At 45.0% G+C, this 23007-nt stretch overlaps 1 protein-coding gene across 2 annotated transcripts in view; it reads right to left on the bottom strand.

The window, feature by feature from the left end:
* Positions 1-23007, bottom strand: part of TSNAX (translin associated factor X) — a 48788-nt gene that overhangs the window by 19344 nt on the left and 6437 nt on the right. For both annotated transcript variants that reach the window (XM_050949173.1, XM_050949174.1), the window contains exons 3-4: positions 21062-21176; positions 18131-18261 (exon numbers count right to left, since the gene is read on the bottom strand). In XM_050949173.1, the coding sequence (XP_050805130.1) occupies positions 18131-18261; positions 21062-21176 (246 nt within the window). The remainder of the gene's footprint in view (positions 1-18130; positions 18262-21061; positions 21177-23007) is intronic.

Here is a 23007-nt window from a genome sequence, read left to right on the forward strand (position 1 = left end):
TTTAAAAGTTACCAAAATAGAATGGCACCTTGAGTGAAGGCTCTAATTTTTCTCCCCAACTATATGAAGACACAATGATGCAGCCATGTTTGTTGTTAACTAAAGTACAAGGTATACATTCAGCAGTGAAATAAGCAAGTGAAAAATCTATTGAGTTTTTAATAGTCTCTATAGCATCCTTTCCACTATTATATAACTGAGTCACAATTCTGCTCTGCTTACAGGCTTTCATACACACTGCAAGGCTGAATTAAAGAAATAAAGACAGCACTGGTCTTACAGCTAATGTAAAGACAAAATTTCCAAGATAAAAGAAGCAACTAACAAAAGCTCATACTTAGTGATAATTTTATACACCTGTGGCCTTGTATCTGTGTTTTGCTCCTATTTGAAGCATCTCTGATAGATGTTCCATGATCAATTCTATTCACTTGCATTGACTTTTGTGACACAATTTAGTCATTCTGTTGAATTCAACAAGTCAAATATTCTAGATGAATTTTTAAATGGGGCTGGAAAACTATGACCAAATAACAATTGTGGTAAACAAGTGTTAAGGTTTCCAGAGCTGGGGGGTAATCAAAGGCTAAGCTTATCCACTTGTGATATGCTAATAGGAGAAATCAAATCCCATGGGCATTAGCTGATCAACACAGGAGAGAAGGAGGAATTTCCCCCTTTGTACAGCATTGCACAACTAGTCAAGTACATCGTAGCATGGCAGATAGGGGTGAAAGGAGATGTTCTTCCTCCAAAGTATTCACTTGGCCTATGCTGAGGATGGGATATCAGATGTGACGTCGCATTCACTGTTCCATGACAAATCTTACACTACTTAAAACTAAGCAGGTGCACAGACTCCTTTATTCCTATGGAGGGCTGCCCTGAACCAGCCTCACCAATCCCTCTAGTGGTCCTGATGAGCAGTAGCAATGAAGTGACTGGTTAGCTGCTGCACTGTGGTCAGGAACCACAGCAGAGAAGGGACAGAACTCATATGAGCTCCCTGTGTTCGGCCACAACTAAATATCACAATGTAGTTCTTTTTCTAGTATAGGCAGTGCCTAGAGAGGAGAAATTCTGTGTTCTGAGGCTGTGTCAACACTGAGATTTTTTATAAGTAATTCCACTGCTGCACCCATCACTGCAGCTCCAGCACGCACAGCAACCATGGGAGCGCCAGTCAAGACAAGATGCTGACATTTTTATAACGTCATCTAATCCTATTGAGAGAAAGTGTAGACATGGTGGTAAAAAACTGATGGTAACTCAGGAGTTCCTACCGCTGCTATTACCAGTAAAGGCAGCTAGCCATAATGCAATGAAAAAGCTCAGCTAGACAAGGCCCTGCCTACACTCATTATTATTAATTTGTATTACAGTAGGGCAGAGAGGCTCCAAACAGGTCAGGGGCCCACTGTTCTAGGCATCCTGCAGAAGAGACTATCTTTGTCCCAAAGATCTTACAAGTTCCTTGACTTTCATGGATGTATCAGAGATCAGAATCAGGCCCCAACCGCTTAATGTTTAGACAAATATCTAGAATTGGTCCTTACGAAGTACTGCATTTGCTCCTCCACCACCCACAAATCCTAACTACATGCAGTATGAATGTCTATCAAATGCATGGCTACCCTAATTTACCTCAATCCCTATAATACATTTTTGCTTTCAGTTGCCTAAGAAGGTAAAGCTTGTTAAGTGCTTCTCATCTTTTCAGCATAATGGAATTACTACATTTATGCAAACTAGTCTCAGAATATACTTTGAAATATTTCCACAAATATAATTTATGATTTACAAAGCATGCATTTTTGGGTGCTTAAGTTTGGTGTGTGCATTACTAACCTTGTAACACAGTATTTCTCAAACTGGGGTTGCTGCTTGTGTAGGGAAAGCCGCTGGAGGGCCGGGTCAGTTTGTTTACCTGCCCCATCCACAGGTCCGGCCGATTGCGGCTCCCACTGGGGGCTGCTGGAAGTGGCGGCCAGTAAGTCCCTCGGCCCGCGCCACTTCCAGCAGCTCCCATTGGCCTGGAGCAGTGAACTGCGGCCAGGGGGAGCCGTGATTGGCCGGACCTGTGGATGGGGCCGGTAAACAAACCGGCCCAGCCCACCAGGGGCTTTCCCTACAAAAGCGACAACCCTAGTTTGAGAAATACTGTTGTAACAGTATTAATTTATTAGAATAGGCAAACAGTTATCATGAAAATCTACTCTCTCTGCTTCTTTATAGAGTTTATTTCTAGAATCTTTCCCAGTCCTTCTGACTGACTTCCTGATGAAATTTTAAAGAAACGTTACACATTTCCTCACAGGATATATTTGGCATATATTACAAATTGAGGCAAGGGGCAGGAATTCTATATTCCAAATGTTAACATTTTCAAAATATCAACAAAGCGGAACATTCACAACATAACAAATTAAGAGTTGTACATTAAAAAAGGGACTCGTTATTTCAGTATCTCTGTTTGCTTGTTTAATCATCCCTTGGGACAATCTGTACTGTTAAGAAAAGTGTAGAAAACAGGCATCAGTTTTTGTTGTTCAATATTAGTGCTATACTCAGTGTTTGAGCTCATACAAGTATCCTTTAGGGAAACATCCTGCGTGCCATTAGCACTATTCTTAATGAGGGAAAGCATGGAACTCCTTTAGTGTTCTGCCAGAATTGTTTTATCTTCAAGTCAAAAGAACAACTGTTTGGAGTAATCCCAAAAAAAACATTTAACAATTAAAGTAACAAATAATATTTCCAAGCATCTCGCACTGTTCTATTTATAGACTAACGGTTATTATACCAAATAAAATAAATATCAGCCAGCTTTATAATGCAGCGAGTGTCATGACTCCATAATTAAGGTGGTTAAGATGGTTTCCATTACAAATTCAGTTATGCCCCCTTCTTATTCTTTCTGGGAGAGGTCGGGTGGGGAGCGAGAGGATGTCTCATGTTTGATTTCTAGCCAGAGGAGAATATTTTTAGGAAGTGTGAGGTTAATTGGACAAGTTGTTTTTGAGATATGGGACACTGGCTTTTAAAAAAATTCTTTTGTCAATTCATGCTTTATTCAAAAATGTTTTGGTCCAAAAACTGTGCATGTATTTTCTGTACTAGTCCTCAACAAGAACAAGTGCATAAAGTTGTTTTTTTTTAAATACTAACTTGTAGTGGAAAATTGTAAAGTTATTAAAAGGTCAAGGTTAAAACTCTAGGAGCTATGTAAAGGCTTCCTGCATATTATAACTTTTATGAAAGATCTAGCAAGTTTACAAGCTCCACTGTAACTAATCTAGCTTCTAGTTCTTTTTTAAATAAACTATCCAACCTTTTTGTCATAATGATAGACTGAGAAATGCAACCCAATAATAAGGCTTGTACCTTTGTCACTGATTTTTCTTTATGACTTCTTTACAATTATGGTTATTCATGATAAATTTTAGGAGGGAAAAAAGACGGTTACTCACCTTTGTAACTGTTGTTCTTCGAGATGTGTTGCTCGTATCCATTCCAGTTAGGTGTGTGCGCGCTGCGTGTACGTTCGTCGGAAGACTTTTTACCCTAGCAACACTCGGTGGGTCGGCTGGGCGCCCCCTGGAGTGGCGTCACTATGGCACCGGATATATACCCCTGTCGACCCAGCCACCCCTCAGTTCCTTCTTGCCGGCTACTCTGACAGTGGGGAAGGAGGGTGGGTTTGGAATGGATATGAGCAACACATCTCGAAGAACAACAGTTACAAAGGTGAGTAACCGTCTTTTCTTCTTTGAATGATTGCTCATATCCATTCCAGTTAGGTGATTCCCAAGCCTTACCTAGGCGGTGGAGTCGGAGTGAGATGTGGCAGAATGTAAAACTGCTGAGCCAAAGGCTGCATCATCTTTAGACTGTTGAACCAGAGCATAATGCGAAGCAAAGGTGTGGACCGAGAACCAGGTAGCTGCGCGACCTATTTCCTGGATTGGTACACGAGCCAGGAAGGCAGCAGATGAAGCCTGAGCCCTGGTAGAATGTGCGGTGAGATGGCCCGAGGGAACATGAGCCAAGTCATAGCAAGTGCGGATGCACGCCGTCACCCAAGAGGAGAGTCTCTGGGAAGAGACAGGTAGGCCCTTCATTCGGTCAGCCACTGCAACGAAGAGTTGGGGCGATTTATGAAAGGGCTTCATCTGTTTGATATAAAATGCGAGCGCCCTACGGACATTTAGGGAGTGCAACTGTTGTTCCCGTCAAGATGAGTGCGGCTTCGGGAAGAAGACCAGAAGGAAGATGTCCTGATTGGCATGGAAGGCCGATACCACTTTAGGGAGGAACGCTGGGTGTGGTCGCAACTGTACCTTGTCCTTGTGAAAGACAGTATACGGTGGGTCTACCGTGAGTGCTCAAAGCTCGGAGACTCGTCTGGCCGATGTAATGACTACAAGGAAAACTGTCTTCCACAACAGGTATAGCAGCAAGCAAGTTGCCAACGGCTCGAATGGTGGAGACACAAGTCTGTTTAAGACTAGGTTGAGGTCCCAGGTAGGGGCAGGGCGGCATACCTGGGGGTATAGACATTCCAGGCCCTTGAGAAATCTAGTAACTATAGGGTGCGAGAACACGGAGCGGTCACTCTCCCCTGGGTGGAAGGTAGAGATGGCCGCCAAGTGCACCCTCAATGAAGATACCGCCAGGCCCTGCTGTTTAAGAGACCAAAGGTAGTCCAAGATGGTAGGGATCGAGACCTCAGTGGGAGTAACATTCTGCGTTCCGCATCAGCAGGAGAAACGCTTCCACTTAGTCAGATAATTTGACCGAGTGGAAGGCTTCCTGCTATCCAGGAGTACTTGTTGTACTGAGGCAGAGCAACGCAACTCTGACTGGTTTAGCCATACAGCAGACACGCCGTGAGGTGAAGGGCCTGCAGGTCTGGGTGACGAAGACTGCCATGGTCCTGAGTTATGAGGGCTGGGTGGAGTGGCAGGGTAATTGGATTGGCTATCGACAGGTCGAGCAGCGTGGTATACCAGTGTTGCCTGGGCCACGCTGGAGTGATCATGATTAGGTGCGCTCTGTCCCTGCGGAGTTTTAGCAGGACTTTGTGAACCAGCGGGAATGGTGGGAAGGCATAGAACAGCCGGTTCTTCCACGACATTAGGAACGTGTCTGAGATCGATCCCGGTGAAAGACCCTGGAAGGAGCAGAACATCTGGCATTTCCTGTTCGCGCGGGAAGCGAACAGGTCTATGTGGGGAAATCCTCACTTCTGGAAAACCGAATGAATAACATCCGGGCGTATCGACCACTCGTGGCACAGGAAGGACCTGCTCAGTTGTGTTCCGAACCCCTAGGAGAAAGGAAGCTACCAGGTCTATAGAGTGGGCTATGCAAAAGTCCCAGAGTCGGTCTCCTGACAAAGGGGGGAAGATCAAGTTCCTCCCTGTTTGTTTATGTAATCCATGGCCGTTGTGTTGTCTGTAAACACTGAGACACAACGGCCTTGTAAATGTTGCTGGAACGCCTGGCACACCAGGCAGACTGCTTTCAGCTCTCGGACATCTATGTGTTGTGCCAGTTCCTGAGATGACCAGAGGCCTTGAGTATGAAGGTGTCCGAGGTGAGCACCCCAGCCGAGAGATGACGCGTCTATCGTCAGGGGCACTGAGGGTTGGGGCGGATGGAACGGCAGCCCTGCACACACCAGGGAGGGAGTCAGCCACCAGTCTAGGGAGCCTAGAGTGCTCAGGGGAACGGTGACTACCATGTCTATTGGGTCCCTGCCCGGGCGGTATACTGAGTTGAGCCAAGTTTGGAGAAGATGGAGGTGGAGTCTGGCGTAATTGGTCACGAACGTGCAGGCAGCTATGTGACCTAGGAGACCGAGACAAGTGCGAGCCAAAGTCGTCGGGAAATTCTGTAGACCTCGGATGATTGTTGCCATTGCCTGAAACCGCGGCTGTGGTAAATAGGCCTTGGCTAGATTGGAGTCCAGGGTAGCGCCTATGAAGTCTAACCTCTGCGTGGGAACCAGAGTGGATTTCTCCATATTGATCATCAGGCTTAGACACGTGAATAGGTCCTTGACGATGCCCACATGCTAGGTGACTTGTGTCTCGGAGGCTCCTCGGATGAGCCAATCGTCCAGATGCGGAAAAACGTGTATCCGACGTCGGCGAAGATATGCGGCGACTACGGCCATACACTTTGTAAATACCCTTGGGGCCGTAGAAAGGCCAAAGGGCAGGACCGTAAACTGGAAGTGCTGACGGTCGGCTACGAAGCAAAGGTATCTCCCGTGAGGAGGAAAAATGGCGATGTGAAAGTACGCGTCCTTCATATCGAGGGCAGCACACCAGTCTCCAGGATCCAAGGACGGGATCATGGTCCCCAGGGATACCATGTGGAACTTCAACTTTATCATAAACTGTTTGAGTCCTCGCAGGTCTAGGATAGGTCGGAGATCTCCCCTTGACTTGGGGATTAGGAAATAATGGGAGTAAAACCCCTTGCCCTTTTCGTCCTTTGGTACCTCCTCTATCGCTCCCATGGCGAAGAGCATCCACACCTCTTGCAAGAGGAATTGCTCATGAGGGGGTCCTTGAAGGGGGACGGGGTTGGAGGGTGGGAGGGCGGCGTTGAAACAAATTGGAGGTGGTATCCATATTTTACCGTGCGTAGGACCCAGAGATCTGAGGTTAACTGAGACCACGCCGGGAGGAAGTAGGAGAGACAGTTGGAGAAGGGAGGAAAAGGATCCTGGCCTGTAACTGGTACGCCGTCCTCGGGTGCACCTTCAAAAGTTGGACTTTGGTCCCGCTGATGGTTTTGAGGGACCCTGGTTTTGGCCCCCTTGGGGTCCTGACTGGCGTCTACACCCACCTCGTCCGTGCCGCCTGCCAAAGTCTTGTCTGTGTCTAGGCACAAAGTATGGACGGTGAGGCTGGGGACGGAAAGGCCTGCGTTGAGTCACCGGCGTATGCATGCCTAGAGAATGCATTATGACCCTACTGTCCTTCAGGCTTTGCAGTCTAGGGTCAGTCTTTTCCGAGAAAAGACCTTTGCCATCAAACGGCAAGTCCTGGATGGTACACTGCAGCTCCGGTGGAAGGCTGGAAACATGCAGCCATGAGATGCGTCTCATGGCAACACCCGAGGCCAGAGTGCTGGCTGCTGAGTCGGCTGCATCTAGCGAGGCCGGGAGGGAAGTTCTGGCCACCTTTTTTCCTTCCTCCAAGAAGGCAGCAAACTCTTGGCGGGAGTCTTGAGGGAGTAGCTCCATAAACCTACCCACCTCCGCCCAGGTGTTGTAATTATAGCGGCTGAGCAGGGCTTGTTGGTTTGCCACCCGGAGCTGTAGGGCGCCTGCCGAGTACACTTTTCAGCCGAGCAGGTCCATTCGCCTAGCCTCTTTCGACTTCAGGGCTGGCGCCTGTTGGCCATGGCACTCCTTCTCATTAATGGACTGAACGACTAGTGAGCAGGGAGGAGGATGGACATACAAATACTCGTACCCCCTAGAGGGTACCATGTATTTACGCTCGACTCCCCTGGCCGCAGGAGGGATAGAGGCCGGAGATTGCCATATAGTGTCAGCATTGGTTTGGATGGTCCGGATAAATGGCAGAGCCACTCTGGTGGGGGTATCTGCCGACAGAATGCTCACTAATGGGTCCTCTACCTCTGGGACCTCCTCCACCTGGAGGTTCATATTGAGTGCTACCCTCCTGAGGGTCTTGATGGGCTCTCAGATCAATTGGAGGAGGGCCCGAGGAGGATGTTCCTGCCACGGCCTCATCTGGAGAAGAGGAAGAGGAAATGCCGGGGACGAGCGGGTCCTGTGTGGCCTCTTGCTCTTGGGCAGCCTCCTGCTCCAGTGGGACCGGGAAGACCGATGGGTGGACTGGTTCTTCCTTCGTACCAGCCAGAGGGGGATGGCTAGCTGTAGCCTCTGGCACTCAGTGCTCTGATGGGGCAGAGCGAGATGGAACTACTGGAACACTTTGGGCCTGGTGGTACGCCCAAGGTGTCCAGAAGGACCACTGATGTGGGCCTTGGTCCTGGGTCTGGGCCTCTTGAAAGACTCTGGTGGGCACATCAGAATTGCGGTCCTGAGCATAAGAGCTGTCCGCATGGGACGACACTGAAGTGTGTCTGGATGGCCATGGAGGAGTGGAGAAGCCCTGGGCAGAGTTTCTGTCTCTAGCGGACCTTGCTCTACTTGGCACCGGAGACCAGAACCGGGAGGCATACCGGTACCGGGAATGAGATCGGGACCTGTGACCGGAGCGGTGCCGGGAGGTCAACTGAGATCTTGAGGCTCGACGTCGGGAGTGGCTACATGAGTCACAGTGCCTGGAGCGGTGCCAGGAGCTGGAACAGTGCTGAGATTAGCAGGCCAGCGAACGGGATACCGACCGGTGCCGTGAGTGCGACTGGTACCGAGGAGGAGAACGGTGCTGGGACTGCGAGTGGCGTCGGGAGCGGGAGCGCCGTCTGGAGCTAGAGCGTCTGCGGGACCATGAATGTGAATGGTGCCGGTCCGCTGTGCCGACAGAAGGTGGTCTTATCAAGGCTGGCTTGCCTATAGACTGTATTACCTGCACTGGAGGGAGCCAGGGGTAGAGGCAGCGCCGACTCTGTCATGGCAATCAGATCCCTCACCGTTGAGAATGTCTCCGGCGTGGATGGGACAGTAAGCTCTATCGCGGCTCGCGCCGGGGAGCTAACAGGCGCCGGACTCAACGGCCCTTGTGGGACCGGAATCGACGGTGCTGACGTCGTCGGTGCCGCGGCGCGTGTCGGCGCTGGGCGATCAACTTAGACAAGTTCTCTGGCTGCGGTGCAGGCAGCACAGAAGCAGCAAGAGTCTTAGTCCTTCTTGACTTCGCGGAGAGGGAGCGGCGTGGACCCGATTTCGGTGCCATCGACGGCCGGTGCCGAGAGGCCTTGGAAGTACTGGCATGGTCTGGTGCTGAGGAGGCGCTTCAACCTGCCGACTGACCAGTGCTCAGTGCCGAAGGGTGAGAGCCGCCTCCATGAGGAGCTGTTTAAGTCTGAAGTCCCACTCCTTTTTTGTTCGTGGCTTGAAAGCCTTGCAAATGTGACACTTAGCTGTCAGGTGCGATTCCCCGAGGCACTTCAGACAGGAGTCGTGTGGATCTCCTGTCGGCATCGGCATGCGACAGGCCGAGCACGGTTTGAAACCTGGTGAACCGGGCATGGGCCCCGGCATCGGGTGCGGGGAAGGGGCTAATCCCCGAATCCCTCTTAACTATATTACACTAACTATGCTATAAACAGATAAACTAAGTATAACTGTATAAAAAGTTTACAACTATGTACACAATAATGAACGAGAGAACTACGAGTAGCTAGGGAAGCGGAAGTCAGCTAAGTCGCGCTCCACTGTTCCAACGACCGACACAGGTGGTAAGAAGGAACTGAGGGGTGGCTGGGTCGACAGGGGTATATATCCGGTGCCATAGTGACGCCACTCCAGGGGGCGCCCAGCCGACCCACCGAGTGTTGCTAGGGTAAAAAGTCTTCCGGCGCGCGCACACCTAACTGGAATAGATATGAGCAATCACTCGAAGAACTGGTCTCTTCTATCCCAATAGTATTGTTGCTTAACCACACTTCATTCACCTCCCAATTTCCTGCATATTCCTGAAGTATGCCATTCCCTTAAACACCAACATCAGCACTATCATACATAGAAACTCATCACATTTCCATCAGTCCCTGAGCCAATACTTTTTCTCTTTGCCAACCCTACTCCTGAATGGAGAGTGGAAGTCCCTGTGAACAAGGTGGTAAGAGGGGTATTACCAGCTCACCCAGTGTTTAACCTGTGGTCATGCATAGGCTGACTACATAAAGTTTAGGGCCATGTCTACACTAGTACTTATGTCGCCAAAACTTTTGTCACTCAGGGGTGTGAAAAAAACAACCCGAGCGACGTAAGTTTTGCCGGCATTAAGCGCTGGTGTGCACAGCACTATTCTGCTGGGAGACGCTCTCCCACTGACACAGCTAGCCCTACTCGTTGAGCTGGTTTTATGGTGTTGATGGGAGAGCTCTCTCCTGTCAGCATAATACAGCGGCTGCTGTAAGCTTGTAAGTGTAGACATGGCCTGAGTCTTCTTTCAAAAATTTATATAACAGCAAAGGGCAATCATACAGTCATTTCCTTAACTATAAGCTACTTATCCATGACAATCAATGCAAGTCTCATCTTACAATGACTGGGGAGCTCAGTGTGCTGAAATGGATTCACCGTCTGGACCTTTCTTCTTCCACCTCACTCAGCTTCCCCTTTACTTATTTATAACTTTCCTATGACAGCTGCAGCGAGAGGTTTCCTCCTTAGCACCAAGCTTTAATGTTACATTCAAACTAGCAACAATCAACAAGAGCAACTTCTAAAATATTTGTTAACCCTTACCTGACCACTTGAGAGAAAGTAAAGAAAATAAATACTATAATCAAGAACATTCAGTTCTACAATGAATGTGGCAGAATAGATAAACACACAGTTAACACTATTCAACAATCAGCATGGCAGAGCAAGTCACATGTTCTCAAAGTTAACACTCAGCTCTGCAAGCAGCAAGGTCGGTTTCACCCAAGGTATTCAGGAGAAGGGGACAATAGAGAATTCTTTCTGCTTCTGCTACACTCCCCACCTTGATGTCCAGAACTAGGTCAAATGTCACCTCTCAATCAGAAATCTATGAAGCCTTGCCATCCTGCATCACTGACAGGTGACATGCTTGAGAGGGACCATCAAAGACATGGTGCCCATCATAGCTCAACCTCTAGAGACGAGTGCTTGCCTCATGGCTACCTCTTGCCTTAAACATGATATTTTAATGTACATACATCATGTCCAGCAACCAAGCATTATCATTCCAATCATAACTAAAACTTATGAACCATACAGTACAATTGAATGTAACATGAAATTTAGCATCCCATTCCTGTGGGTAACCATCCTAAGAAAATTTCCCACCAGCTAACTTGTCCCTCCCTTTCAATTATCTGTGCAACAGCTTTCAACCATCTGACCTCATGAGTTACTTTAATTTGCAACTTTTCCTCTTTCTTGTCCTAAGAAGTCTGCCTTGCAATTTCAGAAAAGTGCATCAGTTGCAGTAACTGTCTAGCAGATGGTGGCAAATCAATTGGCTGTAAGTCGATATTTAATTTTAAGTCCACTTTTTCATTCTCATACACGACTGTAGGTACTCAAAAGTAGATGTCATCTACACGAAGGGTGGTGATACTGGAATCAGCTTCAATGGTATTAACACAATACCTGGATCTATCAGGCACTCTTCTCCATCCAAAGTCACTGTACCCACAAGAGAATGAAAACACATTCCCTTCTCCAAGGTAAAAGATGTTAGTTCCATCTGGCCATATTTCCTCTACCACATACTTTCTAATGAATCCAACATTCTTGGGTCAGTGACTGCTATTGACCTGGCTGGCAGCTCCACCCTTGTGCAGCAGCACCAGTCTGGTGTAAGGATAAAGCCACTGGTTGCCACTGGCCTGAGTTGTTATAAAATAACCGCTGAGGCCTTTATGTGGAGTGCAGGATTAACTTACTCATCAATTTTCCCACACTGACTACTGGATACACTGTTTGGTCAGTACCGTTATGCAGGATCAAGGCTGGCACGACAATGGGTGCACATACACCCATGTGTTAAAACTGATCACCATTCTTGCCGTTACCAAGCATAATTGGAAACCTGACACTGCATCCAATTACCTAACACTGCAGGCCATGCGCTCAGCTTTACTGATATTGTGACTTCCTTAATTATTTCCTGCACAAGTATTCTCCTTCTCAGCATGCTAGATCTCAAGATTCATCTCCATTAAAACCTCTCTGAACATCTACCAGTGATCTTAACTTACCCATAATTAGATTTGTCAATGGTCCCATTGTTTCTAACACCTGATGGTGTAATATTTGAAATTCTTGATCCATTCCTGCATGATTCGATAGGTCTTGTCCCACATCCTTAGTGATGCTAATCAATTTATTCCTAATTACTTCTAAATTCATAGTATTCAATACATCTACTCCTGTGCCTATTCTTCCTAAAACTGTTCCTACATGTCTAGCCCTTTTGTGTGGATCATGTCATTCTACTGGTCCCAGGATTTGATTTGACCATCCTGGAACAGATCTTGCTGAGGGGCTATAAATTGGGAACAATTTCAATATGTATATATGATAGTCAAATTCCATTGGGGAATTTTCCATGTAGATTTACCATTAAAGGTTGGTTAATACAGTTTGCTGGCCATTGGCTTTAAACTCTGTAGAGATTGTGCTTCTATTATCTTATCACATCATCCTCTCAGCATCTGCTCCTCACGATTACTTGGCGCCAGTGATTACGATGCTCGGAGTAGTAACCCTTGGAACTTTTAGTATCAGTGTAACAACAGGCCCTCTACAATAGGCTATTTTCCTACCTGTAAAAAACCAACATGTATAATTTCCTGCTATATCTTCACCTACTGTGAAGCTCAACCATCCTTTCCAGGCAGCTGCCCATCCACTAGGTGGCATTATGGAAGACTTTCAGAAGCATTCACTATGATCCTATTCCACAACCACCCAAACCAATGTTCATGTTCTACTAAAGCTCCAGCCCTTGCATTACTTAAAAACACCCAACAGCCAAAACTAATGTTTGGCCCCTTGGGAAAGCTAGATGGAACTGGATCGACATTCTGCTTCCATCTCCTACCACTGCAGTTTGTCTCCACATCCAAGCCAATGGGTTTGGGTTCTTAGTCCAAGGGCTTGGGATGTTCCATATCAGTGTAAGGATCACACCTAGGCTAAAGATACTAAAACCACTTGCCTTTCTAGAAATAAGTTAGTTATTTCCCTACAAATGTTTTAAATAGACTACTGTGAGACCACTGTTCAGAATTCTTCCCCTTAACTAGATATACTAGATAAACTGTTGGACTAGCTTTATGATGTGATATGGCCCTTCCCAGCCTACAGTACGAGAATGATCTCCTCTGTCTTTTTACTGCTTTTTTTACTTTTTACTGCTACTGAATCTTCTACTTGCTACTACATTGTCTGCTGAGTTCTATTAAAATATTTATCCATTCTCTTCTTAGTATCCCCCAGACTGAATGCTACAGTTCGATGAACTGACATCATGGTCTTTGTTAGATTTTCTACCCACTTAACTGTTAGAACCAGGGGCTGAAGCTCATAAGGAACTGGACTAAACCAGATTTTTGGTAATCTCACTGCCCACCCTGTAAACATGTCATTGGGTGAGAGTTCATGTGAATCACAGGTGGATGGCCTTTAAAATAATCAGGAGTTCTTTACCCTTCTATCTGCATTCACTGCTGCACAAAGAAAACAGTTCTACTGCTCTACACTCTGGTCTTGATTTAACCACCATCTCACCTGATCTGTTCCTTAGTTTTACTGATTCCCTGATGTCCTCCTTTATCGTGAACCAGTACCATAAAAACAATCCTACATAATTCAGGTATTACCCATTCCCAATTTTCTCCAGTTTTCATCAAGATTAAGACTTCTTTAGTCGCTTGCACTTTTGTTTTGTTAAACTTTCCTACCCTCAAGATAGCCTCTTTAATCTGTTTTACTTCCTCACTGGTTTCTTGTAACTATACTAGGCCATGATCTGTAAGCTCCACCTTGGGGTTAACTACTGCCTGTACCTGGCCTTCTTCTTTAGGTTTCCCCCCAAAACCGTTTCTCCATGCTGCCTACTTAGCTAATTAGTTAGCTGTGCTATTCCAATAAGCTGTTCCATTACCTTTCTTGTGAGCTCTTACCTTGATTTTCTTCAGTTGTTTTCCCTTTGCCTGGCTAAGTGGACGATATACTGCAATAATGAGGTTATGTTTTAAAGGTTTCCCATTGGTGGAGGTCATGTCCTGGGTCTCCCATCGACGAAGCCAGGTTACCAGAGCTTGACAGACCCAGTCTGAGAGTGAATAAAATTACTTTCTGTAGAATTGGAGTTTCTTCCAATCCTAAAGCAAACATTGCTAACTCTGCATATCGTGCAGACTCAGTACCACATACAGCATACTGAATTTTGCTTTCTGACTTTGGGTCTGTTAAGGCAAATCCCATTTTAGGTTTCCCCTTTAAAAATAAGAGAATCTATCGACAAACCACATCTGTCCCGATTCTTGATTCGGTCTCCCATTCTCTCACATACCGCCTTCTAAATAAACAAGATCCCATCCACATTCTTCACATTTGTGTGTTTCTCCTTCATACATCAGACTGTATGTCACAGTTGATGGTCCACCATTAGCTCGTACCTTAATATCTTAGACAGGTAACATCAGTTGGTAAAGGCAGCTTCACCCTCTCCACTGTATTTATACCCCTGGCATCAAAGGTGATACTTAACAAATTTACAGAATTCTGTGCCAGCGGGGCATTTCTTTCATTAATCTTTAGCCCTGCTTGATACCATCAACACCTCATCCAAGACTACTAGGTGGTGTTTAAAATTCTGCATATGTATTAATAGGTCATCTACATATTCAGTGACATTTCCATTCCACTGTACCTTGTCCAAGACTTCAGTCACATATGCATGAAAAATACTGTGGTATTATGGTACCCTTCAAGGACCCTCATCCAGTAAACTGTTCTCCCTGGAATGTGAACGCAAATTTATACCAACATTCAGGGTGAAAAGGGATAGCCTAGAACTCCTTTGATATATCTAGCACAGAAAACACTTGGCCCCCTGCCATTACATCTTCATATTAAACTATCATGGGTGCTGTCACTGGGATGACATTATTTAGACCACAATAATCAATAGTCAATTGCCACTTTCATTCCTGTCTTTCAGTTACAATGACCTTAGGTACTTTTTGTAATTATAGCAAGTTTACAGACATTTCATACAAAAATGTGATTTTTCAAGTTGGCGATGATGTCTCTTTAAAATGAACTACACCAATTCACTCCCCACCCTCCCCACAGAATATTCTCCCAGACTCAGAGGTTCAGGTTTTCTCACTTGCTTTCTGAGCCTCTGCTATGGGGTGTCCAGTATTCTGAGCTGAGTGAAATTTCTCAGTCCTTTTACACCTAGAATGCATACTGACAGCAGTATGGAGCAGAGCCTTTAAATGCTGTGCACACCACAAGCTATGCGAGATTATAGCAAGGCTTGGAATGTGAACCAAAAGCGGGTCTAAGAGTTTCATAGGTTCTGCTGGCAAAATCTGTGTTTCCATCAGGCCTCAAACTGTTCTGTTCATACTTGATACTAGGCCATAACCCTCTGTGAACTGCATTTAAGGATTCACTGATAAGTTAAGCACTACCTTAACTCAAAGGCAACTTACATATCCAAATAAAGATTTCAAATAAATACAAAATATTCACAATACAGTCAACTCACACTGTTCACAATTTCTTTGAGCATTTACTCTGCAACACTACAGAGCAATTTATAAACTTTCTTAACACAAATTAATCGTCTCTGGCTCCACAGGACACTAAACTACAAGTGTCATGAAGATACACAAACATACACAATGCGTCGTTTCTACTAAAAGTCATGTTCACTTTTTAATTGGACTAAAACAAATATATAACTGGTAAAGAAACAGTGACAGTCATGACTCAGTGAAAGACTGCAATATGGTGTACTGCTGATGTCTGGCTGTTACAGAGCAGATGATCCAAGTTAAGGACAAATTTTAAGTGTAACCATAGTTTGGAATTACATTGACAAATGAGCTGTAAATTCATGAATAAGTATGCATCCACAGCCTTAACTTGGATGCTGCAAGTTACATCCCTTACAGATAGTTTTGTAAACTGGGGGAATAATATAACAACCATAACTTTAAAGATTTTTGTTTGCTAACTACTATAGCTATTCAGGGGCATCTTTTCGACACTCATTACTCAAACTAAATTCTCATTGATGTCAAGATGAGTTTTTCCTGAGTAAGGAATGACAACTGGAACGCTGATGTATTGATTAATTACTCAAGATTTTCTTTAAAAAAAAGCATGGTAAGCAAGAGGCCTGGAGACAGAAGTATAATGGCTGATTTTTCTTGTGAGATGCAAGAAAATAGGCATTGCAGCTGATGTTAGGAACATTCAGGTTGTGCAAATAAACTGGTAGTTAGTATCTCTGTTTGGTTTTGGTTTTTTAAAATAAATCTCAGCAAATTTCTCCTTTTCTCTCTACTACTTCTGCCTGTTATTTCTTCAAATGCATATATCTGGAAATGTTAATGACAATGAGAAATGTTTTCTTACCCCTAGAAATTGGAGAAACGTCAGAGCTGGTTGAGTGTGATGCTGGGCAAGGCCACAATTAACATGTTTACCCATGTTATATAAAATGGTGTAGTTGGGGTCTCTTAACTTGTGCAATGATCCCCAACAGATTTAGTAAAGAACACAACGTAACCCCCAACTGTGGAATCTGATCCTAATTTGGAAACTTAGATACCTGGTCTCTAAATCAGAACATCCAATTATAGATTTAGACTAGCGTTTCTCAAACTGGGGTCCACAGGCCCCACTGATCAGGCTCCTTGCCTGCCCTGGCTCCACAGCACTCCCGGAAGCGGACAGAACATCCCCGTGGCCCGGAGGGGAATGGGGGAGGTGTCAGGGGGTCTCTGCACCCTGCCCCCAACCCCAAGCACCAACTCCGCAGCTCCCATTGGCTGGGAATTGCGGCCAATGGGAGCTCTGGGGAAGTGCCTGCGGGCAGGGGCAGTGAGCAGAGACCTCCCTCGCCCCTCCGCCCCACTGCCAGAGAGATGGAGAGATGTGCTGGTTGCTTTTGGGAGCTGCCCAAGGTAAGCGCTGCCTAGCCAGAGCTCACACTCCTCACCCTTTTTCACACACCAACCCCTTCCCAGAGCTCACACCCCTCGGCCCCTCCAGCACCCAATCTCCCTCCCAGAGCCTGCACCCCCTCCTGCACCCCAACCCCTGCCCCAGCCTGTTGAAAGTGAGTGAGGGTGGGGGGAGAACGAATGACAGAGGAAGTGGGGGGATGGAGTGAGCGGGGGGGGCAGGAAGAGGTGGGGTGGGGCCTTGCGCTGAGTGGGGAGGCTTGGTGGTCCCTGAAAAATTTTAAATCAAAATGGGAGTCCTCAGGTTGCTGAAGTTTGAAAACTACTGATTTAGGTGATCAAACTGGAACTCAGGTACTCAAAAAAACACTTTCAAGTAAGAGTACCAATACAAGCACCCAAATGAAAAATGGGTGGGGTCTACAGTTTTTTGCTGAATTGTAGACAGGTTGAAACAGCAGGAATAGGGTTTTGTTTGTTCGTTTGTTTGTTTTTAAAGAAAGTCCTTGAGGTAATGGCCCCTTTAGAAGGCCAGCAGGACACTGAATTTCAAAGGTTCCAAATGCAGCTGGAAAAATGCAGGATGGCTGGATTGGTAGTAAGGTGCTTCCATATTGGCCCCAGGCCTGCAGAGCACCTGAGAAAAGGTACACATATTTGGGAAATTGAGTCTAGGGAGGAGCCAGACACTCTGAACAACAGAAAAGAAAGAGCCTGAGTGCACTCACTGGAAACCCAGGAGTGGAACAGTACTGATGCATCTACTAAAGACCAAGTGATGGTTACACCCAGAGAGTTTCTGTTGATCACCAGTGCCACACAGAGAGCCTAAATACAGTTGTTTTGCATGTGAGAGAAGGATATAAAAATATTGTGGGGAAACTCAACATATTGCATCCATCAGTGTAGCTGAAATGTTAAGATGACCTTTGAAACTGTTTATAAAAAGACTGCCATTTACACAGAGAAGTTGAAACAGATTGGGGGAGAGGGGAGTTTGAATGGTTGCACACAATAGTACAGTCTGTGCTTGATACTGATATCTATACAATGTGTTTACATATTTGAGTGTTATGAAATATAACCAAGAGCATGTTTTTTAATCTTCAAAAGGAGGAAAATCACAATCTATGTTTTAAAGTGCAAAGGGTGAGCCACATTCAGCCCTGGTGTAAGCAAATGCATTACTGCTGAAGTTATGGAGCTGCACCTAAACTGAGTTTGGCCTGATGTGTGTGCCCATCCTATTTGAATGTAGACTTACCTGGAGAGATGGCTCTGTGGAACTGATACATGTCTTCTCCTATCAGTTCTTGTGCTACTTGCTTAATTTTCTGTCTGACGGCTTCTAATTTGGCCTCAGATTCATTTAGTATTTCCTCCCCATTGGGATCACTGTGAGCACAGAATACAAATAAAATTACAAAGTGACAGCTGTTAGAACACCAACAAAGAGTTAAATTACATACTTTTTCTTCTATTAACCACCCTATGTTTAATAAGTGCAGACAAAATTAAATATTTTGGAATGAGCCAAATTTAAAATGAATCTTTCTGATCTAGTGTAAGTAGGTACCTTTGAACTCCATTGTAGATTCAAAAACGAATTGCCCTTAAGATAATCAACCATTCAAACCCAGTCTGAATAGCGTGCTGCTTATTTCAGGCTGTAGCTTTAACTATGACTAAAGCAGAGGTAATGAGGAAGTTCATGACAATGCTCAAAATAAATAGGCAAAATAGCTAGAAAAATCTGTGGAAGACTTCTCTCTCATACACAAAATCCACAGCATTTTGCAATACATTAGATTAACATAGCACAAGGATCTACTTTATACATGTTTTTAGACAGTATTTATGAAATATGCCACTAAGGAAACCTCTACCATATCTGATCCACAACTATTGTTACATTAGATTTTATATACAGCATTTAAAGGTCAGTTCATCTATTATACTTAAAAAGCCCAAACAATGTACACAGTATTATAGATTTACATCATCTCTTTTTAAATTACTATTTTGTGGATTTAGCAGATACAGTAAAGGCTGTGTTAGCCAGCCCTGTACCAACCAGATATAAATCAGCATTTCTAATCTTCATTGAATGTCTAGTTTATAGTCTGGTTGATGCAGAGCTGGTAGGTTCCCTACCTTACTCCGCGTGGCTCCCCGGAAGCGGCGACAAGTCCCTGCTGCTCCTAGGCGAAGGAATGGCCATGAGGGGTTCAGAGTGTGGGAGAGGGTGTGGGGCTGGTGACCGGGGCGTGGGCTCAGGGAAGGACTCTGGGTGCAGGAGAGGGCTTGGAACAGGGGCGCAAGAGGGATTTTGGGCTGCTGGATCCAGAGAGTGCTCACTTCAGGCAGCTCCCCGCAAGCGGTCACCTGTCTCTGCTGTTTTAGGAAGAGGCACAGGTAGGCGGCTCTGTACACAACCTCTTCCCACAGGTGCCAACCCCGCAGCTTCCAATGGCCCCAGTTCCTGGCCAATGGGAGCTGCAGAGCCGGCACTTGGGGCAGGGCAAGGGCAGTTGCGCCTCCGCCTAAGAACAGCAGGGACAGGTCGCCGCTTGCAGGGAGCCACCTGAGGTGAGCACCCCCAGGATCCAGCACCCAAAATCCTTCTCACGCACCAATCCCCTGTCCCGAGCCCCCTCCTGCACCCAAACTCCCTTCTTCTTAGTTAACTGGAATTTTTCACTTACCAGTACCCCTCTGTTCCCCCAACAGGACTGGTACTGTAGTTTGGTTATAAACAAATGTTTAAATATGGTTAGAATTCTGAAACTGGGCTCTGTACTGAATAGTTACGACAGAGAGGGGAAGGGAAGTACAGACACAGTATGGCAAACCACCATTAGTACACTTCTAGAAAACAGGATTCCATGCTGCAAAGGAATCTAAAAGCTTATGCTGAGTCTACATACAAGCCGTTTCCCCCCGAAAGTTCCAACGTTGCTATTCTTTGTGCAGCAATAGAGGCAGCGCTAGTGCAGCAAAGGCTCTAGTGGCCACTAGAATGATAAACCACCATGTTGTTTACCTCTGCTCAAAGCAAGTCTGGACCGCATTAAGGTTAAAAAATGGCAGCTGCCAGCATCTTACCTACAATAGTGCCCACACCGTTGCTACCATTGTGGAGCTGCACTGGTGATAACAACAGTGGGAAATTTTAGGGAAAAAAGACCAATACAGACAAAGCCCAATGTCTAAAATTACATATGTAATTCTCTAGGTAAATCTTTCATACAACAGGCTATGGCAAGCCTCAACTTTTTCCATTATTCTCCCACAGCACCTACTGCTTCCAATGATCAGGGCACAAAATGTAAGGCACCCTGCAACTATGCATAGACACACTCCTTAAGTTCCAGCATGTGTGGGATCACAAGTAGAACCCAGGTTCCCTACTTATCACATGGGTGATCTGGGGTGAGGCAATAAAAGAAATGGGCAAGTTATTTCAAAAGCGGCTCTCTAGAAAGGTGTGTTCTTTCCCCTCCCAGCTTGTTGGAAAGGTCTGTTGGCTGTTACCAAGTGTTCTGTGTTACTCTGGCCCTGTTTTGGAATATTCTTTGTGTTAATAAAGCCATCTCTAAGGAAATGGACTTGACACGAACTAGAGGCTGGTCCTTACTTTTAATTTCCCGATTGGTGCATGTGCCCACTGGCTTACATATCCTTTTAGAGTGGTGTTTCTCAAACTGGGTTTGCACTTGTGTAGGAAAAGCCCCTGGCATGCCAGGCCTGTTTGTTTACCTGCCCAGTCTGCAGGTCCGGCCAATTGCAGCTCCCGCTGGCTGCAATTCGCTGCTCCAGGCCAATGAGAGCAGCTGGAAGTGGTGTGGGCTGAGGGACTTACTGGCCACCACTTCCAGCAGCCTCCATTGGCCTGCAGCAGTGAACGGCAGACAGTGGGAGCCGCAATCAGCCGGACCTGCAGACGGGGCAGGTAAACAAACTGGCCCGGCCCGCCAGGGGCTTTCCCTACACAAGTGGCGACCCCAGTTTGAGAAACACTGTTTTAGAGGAAATAAAACAACACAGCTCATGGGAAATGAACTGAGCCTATGTTTATCTTCCTTGATGTCTAGCTCAACTGAATATTGCACCTGTTACTCATAGATACAGAAAACTCTACAAGGCAACAGTAAGCTTCTGGGTCAGCATGGAAATGGGAATTAATGTGACTCACCTAGTAATCCTGTGAAGTAGGAATATTGTTCTTTTACTTTCAATTGTTATATCACGACTAAGTTTCACAAGCCTCTCATATTTATCATGTCTTGTATCAAGCTCCAGTTGAAATGCTAAGAACAGAATGCAGATGATCACAAAAAAAATTCTCATGTGTAGTCTAATACAATAATATTAAGTATTCTATTACTACACTATTTGTGTAACAGAACCATTTAATCTTCCATTATTTCACATTTGTTTTAGATTTTTTTTATATACAGAAGGTCACACAATTACAATGCTTTTCCATATGTTACAGCAAGGAAAATACAATAAATAATACATTTTAAAAGCAGTAAAGTCATTTTCATTCCTAATATACTAATTTATGGCCTGATCCTGCTGCCATAATGGAGGAGGACCTTGTTTAGTTTAGCTTCATCATAACTTATGTGACTAATTAGCTGCTATTCCCTTATAATGGGTTTGTACTAGTTAATCTCTGTTTCTACTCATGTCTCAACACCTCCTCCCACCACGCTCACTCTCTGGAGGGCAAACACATCGGGAATACATGTTATGTCTGTATTGTGAACAGTTTTTTAGAAATAATGAGGATTCCTAAAGGATTTCATAGTTACCTGTGAAACATTCAGAATGTTTTGACTGTGATCAAGAAAATTTTTACATTTCTCTCTTTCTTTTGTTGTTCATTCTTCCTTACCTTCTACTTCCTCCCTTTTTTTCTGACAGTTCTCCTCAATTCATTTGTACTAGGACTCTTACATTCTCTCTAGCTTGCTGCCATATACATATATTCAATCCCACAGAGGGCAGTCAAACATACTAACATGTGTACCTCTTTCGATGTAGCCAATTCATGATGAACAGCTATTCTTCAGATTGGAGAGAAGTTAGAAATTGGATAGTGTAGGCTCAGCATTGGGATTAATGTTTATTAAATATAATGGACAACAAGAGGGCAAAGTTAATCAATTCCAAAGTACAAGAAATCTGATAACAGGGCATCTTTTCAAAAAAGGGAGAATTTTTAAATGTTCCCCCTGCAAGGGTTAGTAAATATTTTACTAAAAATATTACACAAAAAATGCAATTGTTCTCTGAATATTATTATGCCTACTTTGGAGAGGAAGGCTTTTGTCTATACTGAGAAAACATATCAGAAAACAAGTTAATTAAGGGTACACATCTATACTGCAGCTGGGAGCATGCCTCCCAGCAGTAGACAGATATGCTAGCTCTGTTCAAATTCGTGTGCTAAAAATAGCAGTGTAGCCAGTAGTAGCATAGTCAGCAGCTCAGGCTAGCCATCCAAGTACATCCCTGGGGGATCTGGGAAGGTTTATACTCAGGCAGACAGTCTGAGCTGCCACCTATGCCAACCCCAGATATTTTTAACATGCTAGCTTGAATAGAGCAAGAGCACGTGTCTACTTGTGCTGGGAAGCACACTCCCAGCTGCAGTGTAAACATACATGCAACTTTGTAGTTCAACCAGTTAGCATGTTTCTAAACATAACTGTTTTTGTTCACACTAAAAGAAAAATCATGTTTAACACTGTGCTAGCTACAAAATGTTAATCAACACATTTCCTAACAGGATGCATTTTCCCAGTCTAGACAAGACCAATAGTCAATTATTAAGGTGTGAAATCGGATTGTTGCTCTGCTTTAAATGCAAATCTCACCACAGCTTTATTTGTAGATTTATACCAATGCCTGCACAGTGGTATTACAGGGGCCTCAGGGAAGGGAAGGGTTTAAAGCATGATGAAATAGAGGTCCTTAATATCAGACAATTAACAGTGCACACAAACATTAACAGAAAATATGAAGTTTCATTCATGTGAATTTATTTTTGAAGAATTCTAATAACTCATTTTCATATAACACCGGATACCATTAATAATCACGCTATAGCTGCACCACAAAGTTAATTTT

Source organism: Gopherus flavomarginatus, chromosome 4, assembly GCF_025201925.1.
Source record: "Gopherus flavomarginatus isolate rGopFla2 chromosome 4, rGopFla2.mat.asm, whole genome shotgun sequence".
Taxonomy (NCBI): Eukaryota; Metazoa; Chordata; order Testudines; family Testudinidae; genus Gopherus; species Gopherus flavomarginatus.